The sequence below is a fragment of the Neodiprion pinetum genome, chromosome 1 (genome assembly GCF_021155775.2).
Source record: "Neodiprion pinetum isolate iyNeoPine1 chromosome 1, iyNeoPine1.2, whole genome shotgun sequence".
Classification (NCBI taxonomy): Eukaryota; Metazoa; Arthropoda; class Insecta; order Hymenoptera; family Diprionidae; genus Neodiprion; species Neodiprion pinetum.
The window spans coordinates 37,104,219-37,128,296 of NC_060232.1; the positions used below are offsets into that span (position 1 = coordinate 37,104,219).

The 24,078-nt window shown below is 40.8% G+C and overlaps 4 protein-coding genes across 4 annotated transcripts; 2 read left to right on the forward strand and 2 right to left on the reverse strand.

The window, feature by feature from the left end:
* Window positions 1-2,496: 2,496 nt before the first annotated feature.
* Window positions 2,497-4,710, forward strand: LOC124210737 (uncharacterized). Its single transcript, XM_046609017.2, has 4 exons — window positions 2,497-2,639; window positions 2,772-2,999; window positions 3,098-3,273; window positions 3,719-4,710. Exons 1-4 carry the CDS (start codon window positions 2,628-2,630, stop codon window positions 3,756-3,758), a joined length of 456 nt encoding a protein of 151 aa, XP_046464973.1. The 5' UTR covers window positions 2,497-2,627; the 3' UTR covers window positions 3,759-4,710.
* Window positions 4,711-5,918: 1,208 nt separating this feature from the next.
* On the forward strand, window positions 5,919-7,856 carry LOC124210738 (uncharacterized). The gene is made up of 3 exons (XM_046609018.2): window positions 5,919-6,930; window positions 7,071-7,299; window positions 7,605-7,856. Exons 1-3 carry the CDS (start codon window positions 6,614-6,616, stop codon window positions 7,791-7,793), a joined length of 735 nt encoding a protein of 244 aa, XP_046464974.1. The 5' UTR covers window positions 5,919-6,613; the 3' UTR covers window positions 7,794-7,856.
* A 7-nt stretch (window positions 7,857-7,863) lies between these two features.
* Window positions 7,864-10,922, reverse strand: LOC124210736 (Dachs ligand with SH3s). The gene is made up of 5 exons (XM_046609016.2): window positions 10,420-10,922; window positions 9,965-10,200; window positions 9,388-9,765; window positions 8,812-9,037; window positions 7,864-8,706 (listed from the first exon to the last, which is right to left on the reverse strand). The coding sequence occupies exons 1-5, from the start codon at window positions 10,466-10,468 to the stop codon at window positions 8,432-8,434; spliced, it is 1,164 nt and encodes a 387-aa protein (XP_046464972.1). The 5' UTR covers window positions 10,469-10,922; the 3' UTR covers window positions 7,864-8,431.
* A 2,700-nt stretch (window positions 10,923-13,622) lies between these two features.
* On the reverse strand, window positions 13,623-20,836 carry LOC124210735 (ski oncogene). Its single transcript, XM_046609015.2, has 3 exons — window positions 17,309-20,836; window positions 16,964-17,196; window positions 13,623-16,145 (listed from the first exon to the last, which is right to left on the reverse strand). The coding sequence occupies exons 1-3, from the start codon at window positions 18,410-18,412 to the stop codon at window positions 15,257-15,259; spliced, it is 2,226 nt and encodes a 741-aa protein (XP_046464971.1). The 5' UTR covers window positions 18,413-20,836; the 3' UTR covers window positions 13,623-15,256.
* Between the last annotated feature and the right edge of the window lie 3,242 nt (window positions 20,837-24,078).

Sequence of the window (24,078 nt, forward strand, 5' to 3'; positions counted from 1 at the left end):
TCTGATGTCTGAAGCAAATAATTATTCAAAAGGTTCGCGGATTTTTACTTTAACTTAATATTTAATGTTATAACTGAGCGAAGTTTTATTATTCATTATTACGCTAGACGTGCAGAAGGTTGTATGATTGTTTTATTCATAAATTTTTTACAGCCTCAATTTCAATGTATACAACGCTGATATATTATAATCATTCTATCAATTCTTACATCACGTACAGCTGATTCAGCCTGCTGATCCTCTTTCCGTTACGTAAAACGGGTTGCCTTCGCTAAGGCGCGAGCCCGAAAATTATTCTCTACCAAAATCTTGCAAATTTGCGCTCTTCTTTCATTTTTTTTCCAACGTGCTTTGAGTCTGTTCAACATTTTTCTACAGTTCACTTTATCCAAATTTTACTCATCGTAGAAAAATACAGAGAAGTCGTAAGGCTTTGCTGACAAAATGTAGAGCCTATACTAAAATAATGAATATACACTAAATTTTATCAAGATCACTTTCTACGAACATATTGTCTCTCCAATTTTTTTCTCAAGATTTTCACCTCACAGACTTAATTTTACTGATATTGATAAATTTGCAAAGAAAAATGTCGCCAAGTTCAAACCTGCGTGGGTATTATCGTACATGCACTGCCTAATGGCACCATTGAGAAAAACATATCGTCACAGTGAAGTGGATTATTCTTAACAGAGTTCAGTGAAATTCCTTTGACGGAAAGACTGTAGAGTTCGCACGGCGAGAAATAGTCATATTGCTAAGGTTAAACAGCCACAACCACATCTATAACCCGCGAACAGTTATTCGGTAATATGCGGGTACCGTGAATAAAATTTTAGAGCCTGCAAGCCCACACGCTCGCCCAGCATCATCCGAACCCGTCGAAGAGCCCGAGAAGTATAAACGTCGCGTCGTTAATGACCGTGCGTCCTTCCTGATTTCCAGCCGATTTTCAACGGGCTTGCGCGCTCAAATGGGCCTTATATCCACAATCATACGACAGCCCCGATCACCCCCCATGTTGTATATACCTACCTACCTGTATTACGCGTTTCATGTAAATACACGAGTGGACGAATACGGTCAAAGGAAATTCTATAAAGCTATGACGACTCGGGAGAATTTTTCTTCCCGATTTGGCCACGGCAATGTTGGCTTTACAAAGACTAAGACATTTCTCATCAAACCATGCACTGAATCGGTACATTACGAAAATGTAATTAAAACAATTTGTAAATAATTAAAGAATTTTTAGCGCAAAACGATGAAAACTTGGTAATGTCAAAGATAGTAATTTGTAACGCTGTTACGCAATCTCAACCGATAATTACGGCGGATCTCTCTTTGTACCGTAACTTACCGACACGCAATTATGAGGGCTTTATATGCTCAAACCACAACTTTAAGATCTATATCGATCTAGATACAGATACCATCTCTGACTTTAATTCTTAACTTTGCATTTTCAATTTCAACCCGATTTCAAGTATAACCAACGTGATTCCATTAGCGAATCAGATTAGTTAATAACACCATTGTGAAACCAAACCTTGAAAATCGATTGAAATAACCTATTATATTTAATAAATGTGTATTTAAATTAAAGTGTTATGTAATAGGAATTATTTCAATGACGCATAGTGATAATTGGCACGACCCACAACAACATAATTCTAGATCGAAGGAGACATCAATACGAGTAGATCATCGAAGTTCGTGAACCTGGACACCGCAAGGTTTGTAAATCAAGCTTAAGTCGAAAATCACGCAGTGAATCGAAGATTCTTCGCGACGTTCTTCGCAGAACGTACCAATGCCCAAAAATAAATTCTCATTGATTTAGTATGAGCTTAAAATTTTTGAATAAGCAATTGTACGAGAAATTCTATGCAAAATATTTTTCATCGAGATGACATTATAATCAGATGCCCAACGAGAATTTATCGAAGTTGAAAAAAAGTTTGCATGTTTAAACATGTACTTTGAACACATTGCTGTACCATGTATAATACCGTTATCTTTATTTAAATATTGAAATTATTAATTAGGAATTTGAAAAAAGTCGAATAATTCCTTCGTCATTATCAACTGAGATCGTGGAGCGCATTTTACAATTACAATATCCCGTTACAACTGAAGCGTAACAGAGAGACTCGTTGTTTTCCGGTTGAAATATGAGTATAGGAAATACATATTATCTCTACAATCATCCGACATAGAATTCGCGGTTCAGTACACTTCTGCTTTAATGCCCATAATAAAAACAGCAACCCATATAATACGACCGTTCCGAAGCCCACCATAGGTACAAATATGAATGAAACGAGCCCGCATAATCTGTAACACAACAGTTATGGGTCAAAACGAAGACGTGGGAATCTATTTCATATGAAACTTTAATGGCGATTTAATAGGTGGGGGTTCTGCGGCGGGACCACTCGCGGTTTCATGGTCGCGAAAGTTATAATAAGGGTTACAGAATCCAGTGAGACATTTGCTTGATAGTTGTCACCGAGCTAGGAACAGTGTTTCAACTAGGCACTTGGACTCGAATAGTTTTTTCGTCATAAAAACTTCCCCTTCGTTTTCGTTCATTTTGCAAAAGAAATTTTTTACGCAATATTCCAATGCTCGAGACGGTAATTTTTACGGTTATATTTACTCGTCAATTAAACGCTTTGCACTAACGTCAAACGAGATGGCCACTATTTTTTTAATCGTTAACTATCGGGATAGCAAAACTGCAATATCTTATCACCGCGTTTTTTCAGCCATGGAAAATCGCTCTTCTCTTCGGCCTGACTTTGGGCCTGGCTACCGGAAAACCAACCGACTCTTTTCACCGGAGGAAAAATGTCGAGAGTGCGTTAATCAGCAACGAACTTGATGATCGGACGAGCAATTCATCACGAAATTTACGATTCGGTGATCAGGAGCGGTACAGAGAAGGTCGACTCTCCGAGGCAGAGTTTTCATCCTACAACATTAAAGATCCCAACGTACGTACAATGTGCAAATTCTACGTTAAAACCGATTCGCCGAATAATTATCGCTCAAAACTATGGAACATTAATATTGGATTAAATTTGCGATGCAGGGACCTGGAACCTACGCCTTTGGCTACGACAACGTCGTCGATGCAGAAGGTAACGAACAATTTCGCAACGAAGAAAAGCTTCGGAATGGAACGGTGCTTGGGGAATACGGCTACACCGATTACAAGAGCAAAAGAATCGTCCGTGTCACTTATTCGTCGGATATAAGAGGCTACAGGTATGAATTTCTGAATAATAGAAACCGCATTATTACGGCCACTATCGGAATTTTATTATTTTCGAATTGAAATTCTTAAATAAAAATTGGCTTTGCTGGAATAAAAGCGTGTTTGAATAAAAATAATTGTTACGGTAATTTGGTACAGGGCTTAGAATTTTTTAACTTGCGGAAGGTTGATCGAGCTTGATCGAGCTTATTTTCATGCACCGAAAAGTAAATCTAGTGAAATTTTCGTTCGACTTTTATTAATATCGTTTGCGAAAGCGATAATCTCAAATAATGTACTGTGCATAAAACGGAAATTGAGAGAGTGCTTTAATTTTCCAGCTGTTTTTAGAAAACTGGGTAACGCGTACCCGAATCCCGCGTATTGTATCAATTATCAATGGCATATAATATGCTGTTGAACGTCTCGTAAATCAAAAGGAATTAAAATTTTCAGAGCGAAGACGGAAGTGCTACCTCTGGACGACATTTATTAATTATTATCCGCGTTCATGACGCGCTGTAATGAGAAGAATACTGCTCGAAGATACAGCGTAGAGGTGATTTTAGTCCGTTACGATATGTATAATAAATTAACGATTTCGTATGCCATTACTCAGCTGTCATATAATCGAAAATCTTTACGTGACTCCAATATGGTATAATAGATAGTGTCTTTGCGTATAATGGGTTTTGAATCATCGGAGTTCTCGGTTCGACCCGCAACCCACGTAAAAATAAGAATCGAACGTGTTTTATGACTTCGTTAGCATAACGATACAGAGTATGAAATTATCCTAACTATATCATGCAACGTTTGTTGCTTCGCGTCAAAAACCGTCTAAATTACAGTATCGTCGGACAACTCAAATATTGATATTAAGCATATAAAGGAAGGCAAACAATGAACAATTATGGTGAGGCTCTTGAAATACGCGTATGTCACCGAGAAACTAAATGCAAATATAATATTTGTTTATGTAATATTTGCTGTCACTCATACCCACACGTAACACAAGTGTTAAAGACGTGGTGAAAATTTTTTTGTCCTGTAAATATCTATTTTTAGATTTTTCCAGTAAAAACTACAGCGAAGTCTCGGATTTTTCAAAGTAATTACATATAATCATTCAAACGCATTCTTTGTTGTTTTTGAATTTTCTATGCATTCGTTCCCCCTATAATTTCATGATGAGCAATCCAATTTTACTTCATTTTTATACAAATCTCTGTACCCATGAACATCAGAGAAAGATATTACGTAGAGCAGAGCTTGTCTTTGGAGAAGTTCAACTGAATTATCTACAGAAATTTACGGCAGGTTTCAACGCCTCTATTTATTACACATCCCTAAAAAATTTAATATAATAGGTATAGGTATGCATGTTCACGTAATTATTATCTGAAATTATTATCGAATAAATTTATGATAAGACGTAAACCGATGTGCATTTTGTTTTATTTTTCTGCCTATACCAAAATGGAGTACTGTCAATGACAGGGTTTACGGTTAACGCCGTTAGGTCGTTCTTCAAGTCCGTTGCGGTTGTAAATTTTTATGAGAATAACTTATCATCGGTCTCAATTCTGCGATAATTTTACGAGCTGATTTCCTCGCAAGAAAAAAAAAAATACAACCCCAGTGATCTGCGACGTAAGAAAAATCAGCGCAGAATTGGACAAGTGAGCGAGAAATACCAAGCTGAAATTAATTGTACAATGTTTTGTCGAGAACCAACGCGCTGCTCGAGGCTTGACCAACGTCAATTGGGATCAGAAATATCGAGTAACGTCGGCACGGACGAAATCCGGAGCAAAAGCCCCCCTGAAATACCGGGAAAACGTGCGTAACAGGGGTGACAAACGATGGAGAGAGTGCAGCAGAGGTCAGAAATCGCCCCTAATTCCATCAGGGGTGAAATGAACAGTCGTCTGAGCCTCCAGTTGAATCAGGGGGCCTTTTACAGCCGAAGAAAGCGCGAGAATTTCAGCGACAGATCACCGACGACGGGGGAGTCGACGGAAGTCGAAGACGACGAGCCCGAGGACGATTACACCGACGAACAATTGAACAACTCTAAGGATCCAGGCCCTACTCAAAGACCCATGATTTGCGGCCTTTGCCATTTGGCACCGGGTGTTGCTGGTGTTGCCGGCGTTTCCACAAACCCGGGACCAATGCTCACGTGCACCCAGGGCCATCTTCTTTGTCAGCAGTGTCTTCACCGTTATACGATTTGTTCCGGTTCGTGTAAATAATTTAGTCTCACATTTCTTCACCTTCTATATTTGATAACATGAGTATTGGTGGCGATGAATTACCTCTCCGGAGAGAACGGATTTTCTTCTTAAATAAGTACTGTTGTAGCATTCTCTTGAGCTTTCTACTATTATACGTAGTATACTTGAGGATGCAATTTTCAATTTTTAGGGGAGGGGGGTCATTGGTAGGCTAAATGCAGAATTTAAACCAGGGGGTCGGATTATCATGTTATTTCACTTTTCACATTTCCCACCATCCAAGCATGCTAATCAGAATGCATTCTGATGATGAATTAATATAATAATCTCGAGCCAGATTCTGCAATAGCTTCGAGCGCCATGTTGAATTTATGATGGAATTCGTATTTGTCGAATAACTCGCCCGTTTTCAACTTTTGACTATAAGAAATGGTCATAACTGAACTGGAAGATATTTAATACTCTAGAACTTTGGTTGTGACAATGTTTTGTCCATACGATCGATGTTTACCGACTTGAAACATAAATTCAACATGGCGGCCGAAGTTGCTGCAGAATCTGGTAAAAATTCTGGTTTTAGACTAACAATGGACCCCCTCAAATGGTTGGCAAAAGAGAATAGCGGTATCGAAAAATTGCAAATTCAGGTGTCCTTTGTTGTACAAAGCGACTGGACTAACTACCTTTTGTGAAATTGTCAAGTGTAAAAGGGAAGTGGATGCGCTAGCGAATCAATTTCCTATATATCATATTGTTAGACATAGGCTGTGTGGTGTGCGGAGCAGATCTTTACGCGTCGACGGCAAGCTGCTATCGAATAACGCGTCAGACGAACGTGCGATCATCGTCGGGCGATCCCCGGGGGGTCCAGGTGATCCGGAAGTCGACGCGATCGTCCGCACCGGGCGATGAGGCGGAATATCAGTCGAAGAATCGGTCTCGAAATTTCAACGAGATTGGGAGAACGGGGCCAGCAATTCTTGGAAGCAATTCGCGCTGCACAACGGGATATAATTCCGGATGGGAGGGAGATTCGGGAGACGTGGGTCAGCCCTTGGCCAACGTCGGTTTTTCGCGACTTCACCCTCGCCAACAGCGAAGTTGTTGCAGCATGGCGAGAGGCGGCGACGCTGATCTGGAGCCGGAAGTTCGTCAGAGAATCGGGAGCTTCCCCGGGGATACAGGCAACGGAAACGTCGCCCTGATTCACACCGAGTGTTCCCGAAGGCCCATCAGGTGCCCACGACTAGACTGCGCCGTCAACGTCGCGTTTTCCGCCCTTACTCATCACTTCCTCTTCGATCATCCCGAGGTTCCGATCCTGAGCGTTGAACCTGAAGCCAAAAGCACCCTCATCGTCAGCTTCGCCTCTCTGTCCTGCGACTCGAGTCGCTGTCTTGCCTTGCTTTTAGTTTCCGGTAAACTGACGTAAGTTTCTTCTACGTAATTTTCTATGGACATTGGACATGGTTTCTGTTGATTAAAATCAATCCCCTAGCTCTTATGGTCATCGACCGATATCCCTGTAATCAATGGTTTCCTTCTTTTTTCCTTGGCAATACCACAAGAGGTGCAGCGGCCAGATTATTCAACGGAAGTCAGATCCAGCCGAGGTACCGCAACAGGCTTCCGCTTCCGGTTTTGGCCGCGCGACTCCATTGGTCGAGTCAAAATCCTTGCGAGGACGACGGAAACTCTCACGGCGAGGAGCAAAGTCAGGGCGATATCGTAATCGCTTGGGTTGCCGGTCTGGATGTAGGGGATGCAACGACTGGCACTTTGCGATGCAGTATTCAAGTATTATTATCGCACAGAAAATCAAAATTTGTCTATTCATTTTATTCGTCAATTTTAACATCATCGAAGGAACGGAAACGCGTTATTCAATTTCCCCTTATTCTTATTTCATTTCAAAATATAAGACTTGTCGCCAAAACAAAATTAAACTGGAAATTCTCACGTCCAACGATGTATCTCTCCATCATCTTCTTCGCTGTCTGACTTTTTTTCATCTAATGTGTATATATATATACACACATTAGATGAAAAAAAGATATATAATATATATGTAACTACCAATAATCGTTTTGTAAACTTTCAAGGTAGTCGACGGTAACGACGACGGTGGTCTGCGATCGTTGACCTATACGGGGCCCGTAAATTCCCTGCGAACAGCGCAACGTCCACGGGAAGTTTTCGCGACCGGTGACTGCGTAATTTTGCACCAAGGCTTCATCGACCACATTACATCCGGCTCCACCAGCCTCAATGTAAACGTGACCGTGCACTGATCGAAAATGAAAGCACATCGGGCCCATAAAAACGACGGCTCATTTGTATCGTCCCATGTATTAGAAGAGATCATTTGATGATTAGAAAGTATACATAAAATAAATAAACAAATAAATTATCACAAAACACATCGCTATAATAGTAACATTGCTATATATTTCTAACTCCCAGTGGGATAGTACGTAAATGTTTCATAACGTTATATCATTAATATTAATAATAATAATAATAATAATAATAATAATAATAATATTATCATTATCAAGGTGGACGAACGTAAACGCAGATTTCAGATTTTCGAATAATCCTCCGAATAATTAATGATATATTATATAATAACTTTTTTTTCCATATTTTTTTGCTTTGCAATACAACGGCTGTCAAAATAATCAATATGTATAATGTGTACATGTATACAAATATATACATATATCTATATATGTATGTACATACATGTATATATCTATACACACACACACTGTATATATGTGTATATAAAAAAAGTGTAAGAATACAACAATAACGTATAATTAATTTAGTGGGGTTTATAGATTTGAAAAAAAATTTTCCCCACTAAATATAATTAATCATTTGATATAATTATAATTAATATTTATTATCATTAATTAACGTTGAATTATAGGCTAGTCATTGCAGGGGGACGAGCGTATGCCTTGGGAATAAAACCATACTTGCGAGTTTTCGGTGCATACGCCCACAGCCATCCATCCACAGTCTGATTAGCTAGATCTGCATAAATCCAGTCAGCTCTTCTCACTGAGAGGTCGTCCGGTGCTTGTGCTTTATAATCGTAAAGAACCACTAGTTCTGTGCCACTCGTTTCGTCGCGGAAATCTCTAACATCCTTCTGCTGCAACGGTTCGCTACCAGTTACATTCGCGTTGCCTGTTCCTGTTTTGAATATCAATGAAAAAAATTGACAAGTAAGTTCATTAACAAACTCTGGAATAAAATTAGAAGTGACGTTAATTCAAAAATAATAAAGTAAAGACGAACCTAAATTGTGAGGATCTGTCAAGTTGTTGGCATGGAGAATATGTCCAGGGTAGACAAAACCTGACGGTACAAAGCCTTCGTTGCCATCACAATGTCGAAGTACCCAAAACCAGTCTGGATCATCACGGTTTAGAACGGTGACAAACTCGCCTCGTTCAACGCTCACATCGTTTTCGTCGCGTGCCACAAATGTGTACAGTACTATATATCTTCCTGCCGATGGATCCTAAGTTTTATATGTACACATACATTTATTTGATATCATGAGTTCACACAGGCAAGGACACGGTACAACCTGTCGATGAATTCCTCAAAATAAAATTATTAGAGAATTATTCCTTTTAATTCTCAAGCAATGCTCGGTCAAAAATCACACTGTACGAGCCCTGATAAAAAAAACTTCCAAGTTTCTTATCACTTTAGTCTTTTCAAACCTTAACAGTTCAATTCCCAATCAAGAATTATGGGACCATTGAAATGGAAAAGCCTCGAAGTCTCTTCATTCGAGAGATTCATCATTCAGGTGCAGTGGTCACTTTATATCAAAAGTAACATTTCAAAAATATTTTACTATACCTTGAAGAACGGGTGCACATCTGGCTGCGAAGATGTACTCTGCAGAGAGTTTTGAGATTGAGCAACATTGCATCTATTTATGGTAGCATCCGTTGTGGTAATATTGTGTCGAATATAGCTATCGCTGTCAGAAGTGGATCCGGTATCTGTTTGCTGTATCTCGTGCAGAATTTGAGATCGAGAAATGTTCGGTGAATCAATATCGTTTTCATTGGAACGAGGGAGTTTTTTCTTGACATTATTTAAGGTTGCAAGCGTCGACTCAGCCAGCTGTGACGCGTAAGGGGCACAGTAAGAGTGCGGCACAAATCCCTCCATTCGAGTATCTGCCGCAATGACATAGACCCAGTCGTTCTCTCTGTACAAAATATTCACCACCTATAACACATTGCAAATGTTACTTATGATTTCGTGGGGTAAAAAAATTGGTGCACATTTGCGACAATATCGATTCCATATTACATTCAAGTTCAGTGTACAACACTTGTCTCGCCTAAACATACCTTAACTCTGGAGTCATTCTTTGAGAAGAAAATAAGGGTTCTAAATTAAAAAATTATCACAGAGAAACGCTAACCTGACCCCGCTTGACTTGAAGCTCGTCGTCCACGCAGGGTGTGAAATCATGAACGATCACCATTTTGCTGTCCGGCGAAAGTCCGTTCTCCTTTTCGATTCCAACTCTGACTAGCGTCTCGATACTTGCACTCCCCGTTATTCTTCCTGGAGGCAGAGGAACTCTGGCCCCAAGTCCAACCCCCCCGGGTCCTCCACCGCCTCCATCTTTCTCCAAACTAAAGTTATGAGTCCCAGCTGAAAGACATTTAAAATTAAAATCCCAGTGTCGGCGGGTGCGAATTTTAGGATTCAATTTTGTTGTGCGAGTAAATTTTACATTGTGGTGAGAAGAAGAAAAGGACTGTTTGTATAGAGAAAATAGTCCAAAAAAGCAGTTTAGCAGAGTTGCCAATGTTTTGCGGTATTGTTTCAACAATATTTCTGCTACCTCTTCAACTCTCGCAAATTACGTACGTTTCTTTTTTTTCCCACGGCGTATACGGACTGGGCACAAAAAAGCCATCCTTCAGTGGGCCCAGGTTCCTTTTCACATTTTCATTAATTACTGAGTCTGTTTGCGATCATTTTGAAATAAGATCGGATTGAGAAGTTCCCCTCGATATTCCGGAGGCCAGTTTCGCCCCCGATTTCGTGATTCTGCGAAATACCGAACCAGCTGTATTTCGCAAATGGATCAAGAATAGAGAAGTCACTCCGGAATCGTACCGCGGAGGATGAATTTCAAACGCGACAGAGTTCACGCACCTGCTGTGCATTAAATCCTAATGGGAAGTTGGCTCAACGGACGCAAGAGTCGGTCCCAAAATCAATTCCGGAGTGGGGATGAGGGCCCTTCCACAGTGGCGATCCCTCGGACCCCTTGTTCTTGGGATCAGCCGGGCCTACCGAATCGCAACCGGTAAGAACTTTCGCGATTCGTCGATAAGGCAGGTACCTGCAGGTCGCGACGCAGCACGCGGGCCTTTGTCATTTCATGTGGGTAGATACCGTGATGTGTGAACCAGGAGCCCGTACACGTAATTGTTTCGTCGGAAAAGAGCAACGCTTCCAGGTATTGCTGGACATAATCTTGCTCGAAAATTTCGTATTCGACACCTCGAAACGACCGTTTCCGAGTACCGGCTAATTGGACTCTAAATTCATTCATAGCTGCGGCATCGGTTTCTACAGTATTAATTAAGTTCATTGGGAGGATGAGTAAGACTCGGAGAACGCATAGATTTTCTGGCCGAGGTTCAAAATTTTATCCCACACACGTGAATACAGCGTGTACGGATTTTCTGTGCGATGCGGAGCTGTGCATATTATACTTTTGCTTCAGGAATTCCGAACACATGATTTAACCGATTCAAATGATATTTCCAAGGAAATATGAATACGAGGATATATTCTTAGAAAGTTTTTCAATATTCTGTAATTTCCGGTTTTGAAAAATATATAACATCTATATGATTTTTCATTGCTTGATACTACTTTCGACCGTCAGTCGGAAGTTTCGTCATTTTTCAAAATACAGTTCATCTCTATCCTTCAAACTGTATTGACATTCCCTAGTTGTTTCACAAATAGCGAGATAATCTTTCTAAGTGTGAAAATCCAAAGGTTTCAAAAATATCAGTCGATTTGACCGCGAAACGTTGAAAATATCGAAAAATTTCAATTGAATCAATTGTGTGAGAGAAACAGTTAGCTTGACGTAATTAAATGTTTGATTTTCATTCAATTGATTTTCTTGCACATGGTCTAGAATGTTCACATTTGCATCAGTCGATAATTAAATCACATAATTACAACAAAGACGTGCAAATGTTGTCTACTTCTTTTCTATTGGCCGTGGCCTGTGAGATGATAACGTAATTTTTCAATGCGTAAAACTGTCAACGCGATACTTTACGCATCGCGTGAAATAATCGCTAACTAGCATATTATTATTAATAGACATTAACGAACCAATAAGCTTTGTAAATCAAACATCACAAATATCGTATTTATTTGTAATACATTCGTATTCGGGTTTAAAATACATTTCAAGCCATAACTGCCGCATCGAAAGCTACAGATGTGAAACGAAAATTGAGAGAAGAACTGTAACGATTCAAATAATATCATCTGTTCAACATCATTGTTTACATACGTACGTATGTATAATGTATATACACATACATATACAATCCGTATTCTACGAATGAACCGAACTTATATACAATTATTTTATCAAATAATGTACGTAAAATTGACTGAATTAGGGGTTGCTATTTCAGAATTCGCTCTGACGCAGCCGCGTGAAAAGTACTCGAGGAATTTACCAATTGAAAATAAGTCGTATCTGGGTTGCCTGAAATATTTGGAAATAGCAAAAGCATCATAAATCGTTGAGAAACTTTCGTGTTCTTCACATTTCATTTGTAAAAGAGAAAAGAATTTTCCCAATAAATACAGAAACTTGAATATCCATTATACCGACGTATCTATAATTTATCGTAAAAACTTTCCGCTAATGAAGAAACAATAACACAGGCTTCGTAACACATGATTATCGAACCTACTTTACTCTTTGAATAAGAATTTTTTTTTGTTTTTTAACGCCAAGCCAAGGAAAAAAAAAAAAAACAACAATCCGAAGAAACAAATGCTGGTCAGAGCCGATTCTGAAATTAGGTTTTCTTTAATAATTATATAAATATAAATTGTTACGCTATACATATATTTGAAAAATGGTTTATTTCGCGAATGACTTATGTGATTACCCCGTAGTAATATTATATTCACTATACTCGAATATATAGCGCTTTTTATTCATGAAATCGATGTCATTTAAACATGTAATTTGTACGTAATCATTTTTTATATACTCCATACGACGCTGTGGTCGGTTTCGATATTGGATAGAATATAATTCGATTGAAAGCATTATAGATCTCCTGCGATTCTGTTCGAACTGGTAGGAGTGTATAGTACACGTAACTATATGTATGTATGTATGTATATGCTTCAAATGCATCCTAAGCTGAGTAGTAGATAAGGTATACGCATTATTAGTATATGTACTATTGTAATTCATATGTATATATGTATATGTAAACTAGAGGTAAGTATATAATAACTGAGGGTGTATGAAAAACGTAGATTATTACATTCTTTAGTTTAGGTGGGACTCTTATATCATAATATTATCATGTAGCGTACTTTGTCATATGCCAACGAATCTCCATTATACGTAACAGAGTAATGATTGTATGTATGTACCTATAGTATATTATATATATGAATATTATATATAATATATAATATACTTGCATGTATGTATGTATTTATTTATTATTATCATGTCCCGGGGTTACAGGATAGCTTTGAAAAAATCTCGGTCGGGTTTTTATTGCAAATTAATAATAATAATAATAACAATCATCGTCATTATTATCATTACTTATATACTATTTTAAATCAAGGGTGGAATTTGTCCTGCAATTTTTATCGTCGTTAACATTATTATTATTATTATTATTATTATTATTATTACTATTATTTATAGCAACAGTTTCAATAGGCTCTACGGTATACAAAGTCGGAGAGAATTATCGTAACGCGCGTTTATCATATGCAGATATATTTATGTATACTCTTTTTTTGAAACGTCGCGTGAAGGTACAGTATCGTTCTTTTTTTTTTTTTTTTTTTTAATTTTTTTTTAAATATACTTTTTTGAACATTTTCTAATGACTATTTTCACAGTATCTTATTGTGGTATATTTCGGATGCAAACGAACGACGGCGAGCTCTTCAAAGCAGTCCACACGCGATTGATTATATGTATTGTATATAAATGTGTGTATGTACCCCAAGTACGAACGAGCATTGAGTTAATTGTCATTTTTTTTTTTCTTCTTCTCATGTATACATAATTCAAATATTATGTATACGATTCACGAACTGTATAATAGTTTTATTACTATAATATTTATATTATTTTCTATAATAGAATATGGTACGGGTTTTGACTTGACAAGGAGAACTAATGGTTTTTTTTTTTTTTTTTCTTCTTTAATGTATAAATTCGCTTCTGAGTCAGAATATATGTATATGTATGTATGTATGAATGAATGAATGCCTGTGTGTGTGTGTAATTTTTTCGTGGGATGATAATGCGTTTTCTGCACATTAAATAGTCGGTGAACAACAATGTCTAAAGTCCGCCGTGGGTTGAACAATATACTGTACGCATTTATCGTGTATAATCAAGACTAAATATTAAACGAGACTATTATCTTAAAATAATTAATATAGTACCTAATGAAGACAATGCGGAACCGAACGTGTACTCAACAAATGTGGCTAATTTTTCTTTCTCTTTTTTTAGTATTGCAACGAGCCGCGTTCGCTCTCGAAACGTAGGCTAACGTAACAACATAGCACCTAGGGTTTTTTGTACTTTCACAATTAATTCGCATAATATTAATTAAATAAAATGATTAACGCATAATTATATCATGTATATATTCATGTATGTTGTGTGTATGGATACCTGTGATATGAGAATGTATTTACATTGCGCGGTATTATGATTATATGTATATGTGCATACACATAAAATCACAATACATATATAGTTGCCAGAAAGATGAAGAGGAAACGGAAGAGGATGGCAAAAGAGAGAGTGTTAACGAAAAGCAACCTATTTCTTCGTTCTACCTATTACAATAAAACATTGAGTGTACGCCCAAATAGAAAATCATTTTGCGCAGATGATGTATATGTGATATACTCAAATGCTCGTAATTCTGCATGTCTCATGTCCTTAATATTACAATTAAATAAATCGCTAAACGTAATTGTTATTGGCATGATAAGTTTTCTTTTTTTCTTTCTTTTTTTTCCTTTTCTATTTAAACCTAATTACTTTCTTCCGTATAATACAATATCTACAAACCGGTCATAAATTAATGTAACCGTTCATAAAGTTTATACCTACAATATTAGAACTTCTAATCAATAGAAATAACGTTAAAGGCTCTTTATATATCACATAACCCAGAACAGTTTTCATTCTTTTGTTCATCAATTGATTTCCTAAAATGTATTTTTTCTCTTCCTGTATATTACAGAAGTTAGGATAATCATTAGATTGTTATTAATTTGAACAATAAATTTCAGTGCGCGTTTGCTTCGCCAAAAATACAAACGGCGCAATGATTGGTGAGCAGTTTTTTTTGTTTTTGTTTTTGTTTCATTTTTCCTATCTTCAATTATCTATTTCCTTCTCTAATCTCGGTAAGAACTAATAAAAATAAATCTAATCATTACCAGCTGCAGAGTCATTGGGATCTTCAAGATCCTTACTATCCTTATTCGACGGTGGAACAGCTTCCGCCTCTTCGCTACCTTCGGTGCTGTCAGCCGCGTTTGCATTCGCGTTTTCATTATCATTTGTGTTTACTGTTACGTTTACATGATTAAAGTTTGCCTCGTTATTATTCTTACCATCATCTTTACTCGTACTGCACTGTAACTGTTGGAGTTCAAGCTGAGATCGAAGCCTTAATATTTCTCTGACATCGCGACGCCTATTACGTCTCAAACGGGCGTTTTGCGACGCCAGACGTCGCGCGAGCTCCGTAACTTCCTTGGGTACGTCGAGAGTCGCTAATCTCGACTCGAGATCCCTGCCAACCGTCGAATCCGAGTCCGAGTCACTGTCCGGCGAAGACGTGGCTGCTTCCGTCGGCGGGGGATCGACCGTTACCGTTGACGACGTGACGGCCGTACTGCTCTCCTCCTCTTCCTCGACATTTTGTTTTGGTATTATCCCACGACTACTGTCCTCGTCCCCCTCCGTCGTGCAGGATAACGCGGGTGGCGAAAAGAGCGACGCTTGACCGGGACCGAGTCCCGGGCTAGGTGAAGAAGGATTTTCTAATTTAACAGTAATCGGCAATACTTCCAGTTTTCCTTCCGGACTCAGCTGGCGATGGTGATGGCGACGTTTCGGATGATGGTGGTGGTGATGATGATGTGAGGCGGGTGGAACTAGAGGCGGTAAATTAATGGGCGGCAGAGGAGCCAGAGCGACATTGGGCTGGAAGTGGGGTTCGAAACGTTCGCACTCCGAATGTGGTACCACTCGTTCGGGGTGCTGAAGAACCGGAGGGCCACGACTCAGATACGCAGGCACAAGCGTCGTTCTAGACAAACAAATTAGACCCATGTTAATTATCTGTCAGGGAACGTTGTTTTTCACGATCCCTTGCTTAAGTGTCAGATTCAATATTTGAATCGATGTTAAAAAAAAAATTATCTTCGTTATCTTGGTTCGTGTTAATAGTAGACATCTGGTATATACCACTGCCAGTATGTTATCTAATCATGCCAACATCTAAAATTACCACCAACAGTCTTAGATATCACTCTCAAAACCAACACTGGATTCAAAGGTTGATAGCAGAGAGATAGCAAGCTGTGGCTTGATGATATTTTACCAGGTGCTGGTATAGACTAGAAATGTGTTTAAATATCTGCTTTCACGTTTTTCAAACAACTTTCAATAACATCCATAAGAATCAACCACTATAGAAGCTGACAACATTGACTTTTACAATAAATATTTTTTCTTATAAAGACTCTTTATGAATCACCTCAAGAGTATGTGAAAACTTTGAAAGCTGCAACAATTGTTGCTAAATTCAATACAGATATATAATACTCGTAAATTCACTATATTATTTTTTTAACATCGGAATCCAGTGCTGAATCTTGATTTGCAAGTATTGTTAAAACTAATATCTTTTTGAGAGAATTTTTCTGGTCAGCCAATGAAACAAGAATTTAAATTCGTATGCTTCGATACGATCGCATTTCTTTTGTCGAATTACCCTCAGTGACAATGAATTCAACTTTGAATGTGGACTCGTACGTGCAGCCTTAAAGAAAGTTGGCTGTGTTACAATGAGCGAAAATTTGTCCGAACGTGCTTCGACGATCAAAGTATGCTGCGTAAACGTACCCATCCCTGTGTTTACAAGATCCGCCAGCACTCCAAGGGCGGAAAGCTGATGCGCCCCTTGCCGCAAGTTCAAAAACTGCCCATTGCATCTGGAGATAGGGGTCATTGACGCCAGCGGCGGAAGTTGCAGGGTGGTACATTCCCATGCCGTTTGCTTTGTAATATCCAGGTGAACACTCTTGGTTTAAATCCTTTCTAGCTCTCTTGGTCAGCTTCTCGGTGTCCAGTCGCATCTTGAAAAAAGCATTCGAGCCATGAACAATGCGATATGTAAGATTTAATCCAATTCTTTCAATCCTTTATCCGAGTACATCATTCGATACCAAATGTTTAAAGAAAAAATACCTGAGGTTTCCTTTTGGAATTGGGTAGATGCCGTTGCTTGAGCTCCCGAAAAAAAGTCGCGACCTGATGATAGTGGGGTTGATCTCGTGCGAGGAGAAGATAAGATCTCCAATTAGCAGAGTCGAAGCCCCAGTGGCAAGTCCGATTTTCTAACGACCGATGGGCGTGCCTGACAAATCGCTGAGGTGAGAATCTGCCCGTGCATTCGAGACACTCTATGCAGGGGGAATCGTCGTTGATGAAGAGATCCGCCTCGAAAATGCCTTTGCACTTCCCAAAGCATTCGTGGTAGACCTTGAACCTGCTGGGTGACAAACTTTCCTCTCCCTCATCCTTCGAATCTTCTACTATAACTTTTTCGCTCTCAATAATATTCTGCGTCTCGCAAGGTTCGGTCCTGAGCAATAGGGCACTGACCAGTCGCTCGGCATCCGTCTGCGTAATGAGACCGCAGGATGGAGCGTTTCTCGGCAAAATGCCGGACAGCTTGAGTTCCTCAAGCTGGTCCCTCGTGCATCTTGAACAGTATATTTGAAGCTCGTCGCAGACTTGGTTGATCTGTTGGAGCGAGAAGTCTTGTAAAACTGTGTTTAGAATTTGGGGCAAACAAAGGCGTCTCTCGCCGCCGACAACAAAGCACGAGATCCTCTCGCCTTCGAGGGAAGTTTCGCATCTCTCTGAACAGCTCTGATCAGGCGCGGTTAATATCGGTATCTGAAACTCCGGCTCTCGCTTATTATCTACTATGACTTTCGCTCTGTCCGGCACTGGCGGATTCGAGTCAGAATCTTCCAAGGCGTCAACGTTTCTTTGCAGTTCCTTGCAGGATACGATATCGTCGAGCTTATCAAGCCTCTCGATTTCCTTCGCCGAATTTGGCCGCTCAGGTTCGGAATCGGATATCGCCCCATTGCTGGAACGGTTTATCGTAGAAAAATGATAAGCTGCCGGTTCTTGAAGCAGCCCTTTACAGTCCATGCCCAACAGGGCCGAGCTTGGACCCTGAAGACTTTTTACAGCCGATAGCTGGTAGGTTTTCAGTACTGATTTTAATTGAGGACTGTAAGACTGGCTGTTTGCATTCGTAGATATTAATGTCTCCATTATATTACAATGAGAAGAATAAGAATGGAAATAATTTTTAAAAAATCAACTCTTCTTCCCTTTTCCCTTCAGTTATAATGATTATTAATATAACTCGTCCTTGGAACTCGTTAATAATATGTGTATGTATTGTTTTTTTGTTTTTTTTTTTCTTTCTTTTTGCAGCAGCAATTTTCTCGATTCACGTACGTAAACAATACATTTTTAAGCGTTTTTACTTTTTTATTGCTACGTGTTCATTGTTCGAGTTACGGTTACCAACGTCGTTCGCATTTCTTTGTTTTTCTCTGTCACTCGTGCGTATTATTGTTTTTGTTTACTTATCCTTTAATTAGTTTCACACCGTGATTACCATCTTCGCGTTCGCAGAATAATATTTACGATCGCACACAGAAACACACACGCACAAGTCCGAGAGTCCTGACTGCGATGGATTATTAATAAGAGTGTGAAGAGCTGGAACTGGAGAGAGAGAAAGAGACTTTTAAGAGTCGTCGCCGCGAAGCAGACGGAGGTTGTGTGTTATCGCATTCCAGGCAGCGGTATAGCACAGGTTAAATAAACCGATCGTAGTATCTCACTGGGTTCCTCAAATTCATTGATGAATAACGTAGACGACGACGAGCGGTAATAAATAGCGAGGACGACTGTCCGTCCGTCCCCCGGTGCCGCCGCTGGCGGTGGTGGTGGTGGTGGTGGTGTAGTAATAATACCTACAGTCCGGGACTTATCATCCATCATCCATCCAGCGTAAAATGATCGGTATGTGAGTATACATAATAATAACGCGGTTAGCACACACAGGCAAAGGTGAAACGACACGGACAGAGGTGGATTATAATAGATGTGTAACGCGAAACACGACGCGTCCGCCGCCGCCGTCGTCCGCCACGAGACGACGAGACTACTCGAGCTGCTGCTGCTGTGGCTGTGACGACGACGAAACGTAGAAAAACACCACGCGACGCGACAAATACACAAACACTGCAGAAACTGCTAGTGCTGCTGCTGGTGGTGGTGGTGGTGGTGGTGGTGGTGGAGCTGCCTCGGAATCTTAAAGAGTGAATAAAATAAGCAGAGAGGCGAAGGTTGTGCCACACTGCCACCCTCCGTTATCACTGTCTTTCTCTTTCTATCCTCTCCTCTCCTCTCCTCTCCACTCCTCTCCACTCCACTCCTCTCCTCTCCTCTCGACTCTTCACCGCTGCTCGGCACTCCGCTACGCTCCTCTTGCAGAGACGACGATGCGACGACGACCACGTTCCTCTGTATATAGGCGAGATGCAGGCAGGCAGGCACGAACGAACGGCGTCAACGGTTCAACCTCAGCTTCAGCTTCAGGTTCATGCGACTGCGGGTCGGTGGCCTGGGCCAGGCCTGGGCCTCGGGCCGCTCGAGTCCGAGTGCGATCAGAGGCCAGCGGTAGCAGGAGCGAAACAACAACATGTCTGTACGTCTGTCTCGAGTCTACCAGCAACTCCCCTGCACTCGCACCGCATGCTCTGGCTATTGGCTGCGGGGAGTGTTTATCAGTAAACGATCTCGATTGAGAGGGAACGCCGTGTGCGGGGGGTGAAAATACGTCGTGTGCTTATACGCGTATATACATATGTACATTCAAGTATATTTATACATATATGTATATATAATATATATATATATATATATATATTTGTGGATTGTATATACATGCATGCATATATACGTTACGAGAAGCGACAGTAGGCGAGCGTCGCGGATCTCCTAGTCTTCGTCGTTTTCGTCGTCGTAATCGTCGCGATATTCATCGGCATCGTAGTCCGTAGTCGAATAGTCATGCTCGAGTCAGTATCCGAACGTCCATGTCGCGTATTTTTTCCCGTTCTCCCCTAACTCCTGTGTATTGTAATATTTATAACAATGGAAAGAAGAAACGTAAAAAGTAAAAAAAAAAAAAAACAAACGAAATAGAAGATGGTACGCGCGTACGTGTCTCTAAGTATGTATCACGCGTTTTATACACGTTCGCGTTGTGCACGCACGAATGTATGTACGTATGTATGTCGACGGGTTAGTCGGTACGCCGCAATGGCGTATCGATCGAGCACGCACGGTTGTACACTAGACGACTCGCGGGGGTACGCATATTTTCTGCGTAAAGTTGAAGCGAAGTGAACTATTCAGCCTGACGGACGATACAATGCTACGCAGACAGCACCGTCGTAGCCGCCGCCGCCGCGTCCCGTCACGCCGCGTTGTGTGCGTCCGTGTAATGGCTCCTCGAGGCTTCCTCTCTCTGTGTGAGTTTCGGTCGTCGTCGTCGTCTGCTCCCTCTGCTCCCCGCCGCAATATCTCCGCTCGCCGCGCGTGTATTGCTCGAACCGACGAGTCTGCCGCTCGTACGTTCACGCAGCGAGCCCTCGCCGCCAGCTGCGTGTGTGTCCAAGGAGGAATCTCGGTAAACTCTTGTGTCTGACGCTCCCTCCTCTCCCCCCCCCCCCCTCAACCCTCCCTCGACCCGCCTCCGCCTCTTCCTCCTCCGCCGACTCTCTTCTCTCCGCTTCCCCACCCTTTTTGCTACGCCACCGCACCACTCGCCGAGCCGCTTGCTCTCGTCCCTGCTTTTTCCCCGCTCACCGCGCGCACGCAACGCTCTCGCACACTCTCAGGACCCCGCACACACAGCTTAACGCTTGTCGGGTATCACGCATACACTAAAAAAAAATAAACCCTCCGAACGACCGGGTTCGCACGGTTGGGGGTGGTGCGCGCGCGCGCCGCGATGTCGTCTCTCTTCGTTTCGACGTATACCTGTATATCTATATTTCTCTCTCTCTCCCCCCGCGCCTCTAGCGTGGCGCACTCGTGTGTGTCTGTGAGTCGGTCGACAGTCGGCGGCGGCGGCGGCGGCGGCAGTCGGCGGAGCGTCTAGTCATGTGACCTTCCCGTCAAAATAGCCTCCGTACCCACGACTCACGAGTTACCACGAGTCGCATATCGGACTTGGCCGAGCCCTCGCCAGGAAGGAGTCTGCGATATAGATTCATATTTTGCTTCGCCAACGGTACCACCGCCACCTCTCGTATTCTCTAGCGTCGTATTCTCGGCCTGCCTACATCTGTGTATGCATACGTATGTCAGTATGCACACCTATGCCTGAACCATCATGCGTGTACGTACACGATGCGACATACTATGCGCGTCCTACGCGCATACTTTTGTTATCTTTTAGACATTAGTTTCTAGGGTTTCATGACCGAATCGTCACGTAGCTAGGTGTTGTTCTTACACGATACCGAGTGTTATCGTTGCTATATTCACTCTGTGCGGACGACGCGCTTGTAATACCGATTTGGCATTGAACGGATGTGAAGATTGCGGTATCGGAGATAGCCGAATGATTTTACTTATTTTTGTTACCGTCGTATGCCTAGGTAGGTGGACCAGGTGTGCTTGTGTAACCTACCTAGGTACATGTACGTACATTCAACGGTGCCGTACAGGTTTAAGCATTGTCAAATTATAACATTGATCGAAAATTCCGGTGAATACCGGCACGCACGATTCGCGCGCGTTTCCTATTTAACTCGCCCGTTTACATAGTACATAATTGTACAATCGTATTTCTACATATATACGTACGTACTATATACGCCATTCTGCGTTAGATATTCCGATGTACATATGTATTGTACACAACGGGTCGAACAGGATTTATTATAACACGAGAGACGCGCGTCGCCCGTTTTCTGTTACCGAATTTCCTGTAAATTAGTGCCAGGATATTAATATTTATGTGATGTCAGGGGCCTAACGCATCGGCGTCTTTTTTTCGGCTCTGAAAAATCTGAATACTCAATAATACACGCGGCCAAAACGGGCCGCGAGTCGTTCTGTTACATGGAAACATCGTTTCACTTCTTTTCTCTCAAATACGTAACAATTTACAACGATTTCTGGATTTCCTTTATTACCGCCAAGATACGTATATATACTTATGCATTTATTCACGTGGTAATACGCAAAGATATAAAATGACTTCGCGACAAATAACGCATTACCGATAACATGTGCAACCAGCCAGATAAGTACAAGTGCTTGTGTACCGCGGCACGTACGTTGTTTCAGCCTCGTGCTCGCAATAAAATACAGTCTTACAGGCGTTCGCACACATGTGGCTTGCAAACTTGCAGATAAAACATCGATATGTTTCAGGTTTCTCGGGCATCTGACGCAGAAGATCTTAAACGAATCTTTCGAAATCGTTTAAATTTTTCTCGTTCGGTCAAAATGCATCGTTAACGTGGTTCGAATAAAAGTTCACAAATTTTTGGTTTATAATATATCCAACCGCGAGCCCATTGAAAGTAAAATTTGATCAACTTTGATTAAAATCGAACGGTAAAAGTTGTGAGGCTTGGAAAGCCTGTATGGCGCAATGAGAAGTTTCGAACAATTTGTCAGTTAGATATATTACCAGACCATTTAAAATTGGTATATCGACCGAATATACACGAAGACTAAATCTGTGAAAGATAGCGGCACAGATTTTGAACGTTCAAGTGCACTGACAACGATAAAGAAGTTGAGCGCCTATCAACCGTCGTATTGCAGAATTTACGAAAGTTGCGACATCCGAAATGCGCGTACCTCGAACATGATGGCAAAACATTGTATGAAATTGACGTCAGCTGCAGCGCGTGATAGTGCGAGGAATATGATTATCTCTACATGGTTGTATTTTTTTCAAGGGATGTTATGCCAGCACACATATTGAGACAGGTAGGAAATTCAGTTTAGAAAACACGAGTAAATCCTGTGTAAACATCGCGCGAATGCTCGGCAAAGAATATGGTTGAAATGATATTTTTACATCCCGTGTCGTGTCTTAGACGTTCCTCGCACCTGCCAAGAGCCGTAACAGAGCTTAGCTCTAGGTACAAGATAAATGTTTCCTTATCCGCCGATGATCCCTGGCGAGTCGTTTGACTCGGTAAGCAGCAGTTGTCTTTGGTACATACATGTGAAATTGATAGAGCGTTTATTCGTATGTGGTTAAACGACCGATACGCGTAACGAAATATCACGATAGGGAGAAGCGGGTGTGTGCGTTAAAACGGTGAAATAAAATTGTACGTTATAATCGCTTGCCAAAGCCGCGGATGACCGGCCGAACAAACGTCGAATATTTGATCAATTAGATCTGAATCCCTCAATGTTTGTCTCAGATAAAATAATTGAAATTCAAGTCTTTCGTATCTGAGTATAGATTAGAGCAATTATGTCACGTTATCGTTATGGGCTTTCGGAATTTTTTACCCCCTGCTAATTCTCAAGGTGATTAATTCTTCGTGAAAGACAATTCCAACGAAATTTCTCACCTTTTGAAAATGTGCTGGTTAATCGATATGTTCTAACTGTATTCACGTGTTATGCAAATTGCATAGTCGATCATTCGATAAATATGGGCGAAACTAGTTTGAAATTCAAATTTCGTTCCACACATAAATTCATCGCGGGATACGATTTCGCGCACGTTTCAATCAAATAATTTTCGTAAACAACCGTTTGCGATGTTTCTCAATAATCAATTCTCAATGTTACAAGTAATCGTTGGGTGATCGAAGGGTTGAAGTACGTTTCGTAGAGAATCTGAAGAAGTCAGTATTCAACGCAACGGAAACGAG

Coding starts and splice junctions, on each gene's coding strand:
- LOC124210736 (XM_046609016.2), bottom strand. CDS start 10,468: ATGGCTTTTTTGTGCCCAGTCCGTATACGCCGTGGGAAAAAAAAGAAA. Junction 9,766..9,964: donor TTCAAGTCAAGCGGGGTCAG/GTTAGCGTTTCT, acceptor AATGTGTTATAG/GTGGTGAATATTTTGTACAG. Junction 9,038..9,387: donor ATGTGCACCCGTTCTTCAAG/GTATAGTAAAAT, acceptor TATAAAACTTAG/GATCCATCGGCAGGAAGATA.
- LOC124210735 (XM_046609015.2), bottom strand. CDS start 18,412: ATGGAGACATTAATATCTACGAATGCAAACAGCCAGTCTTACAGTCCT. Junction 17,197..17,308: donor ATTCCAAAAGGAAACCTCAG/GTATTTTTTCTT, acceptor GCTTTTTTCAAG/ATGCGACTGGACACCGAGAA. Junction 16,146..16,963: donor TCTTGTAAACACAGGGATGG/GTACGTTTACGC, acceptor TTGTTTGTCTAG/AACGACGCTTGTGCCTGCGT.
- LOC124210737 (XM_046609017.2), top strand. Junction 3,000..3,097: donor ACAACATTAAAGATCCCAAC/GTACGTACAATG, acceptor TTTGCGATGCAG/GGACCTGGAACCTACGCCTT. Junction 3,274..3,718: donor TCGGATATAAGAGGCTACAG/GTATGAATTTCT, acceptor TAAAATTTTCAG/AGCGAAGACGGAAGTGCTAC.
- LOC124210738 (XM_046609018.2), top strand. CDS start 6,614: ATGGCGAGAGGCGGCGACGCTGATCTGGAGCCGGAAGTTCGTCAGAGA. Junction 6,931..7,070: donor TTAGTTTCCGGTAAACTGAC/GTAAGTTTCTTC, acceptor CAATACCACAAG/AGGTGCAGCGGCCAGATTAT. Junction 7,300..7,604: donor CTTTGCGATGCAGTATTCAA/GTATTATTATCG, acceptor TAAACTTTCAAG/GTAGTCGACGGTAACGACGA.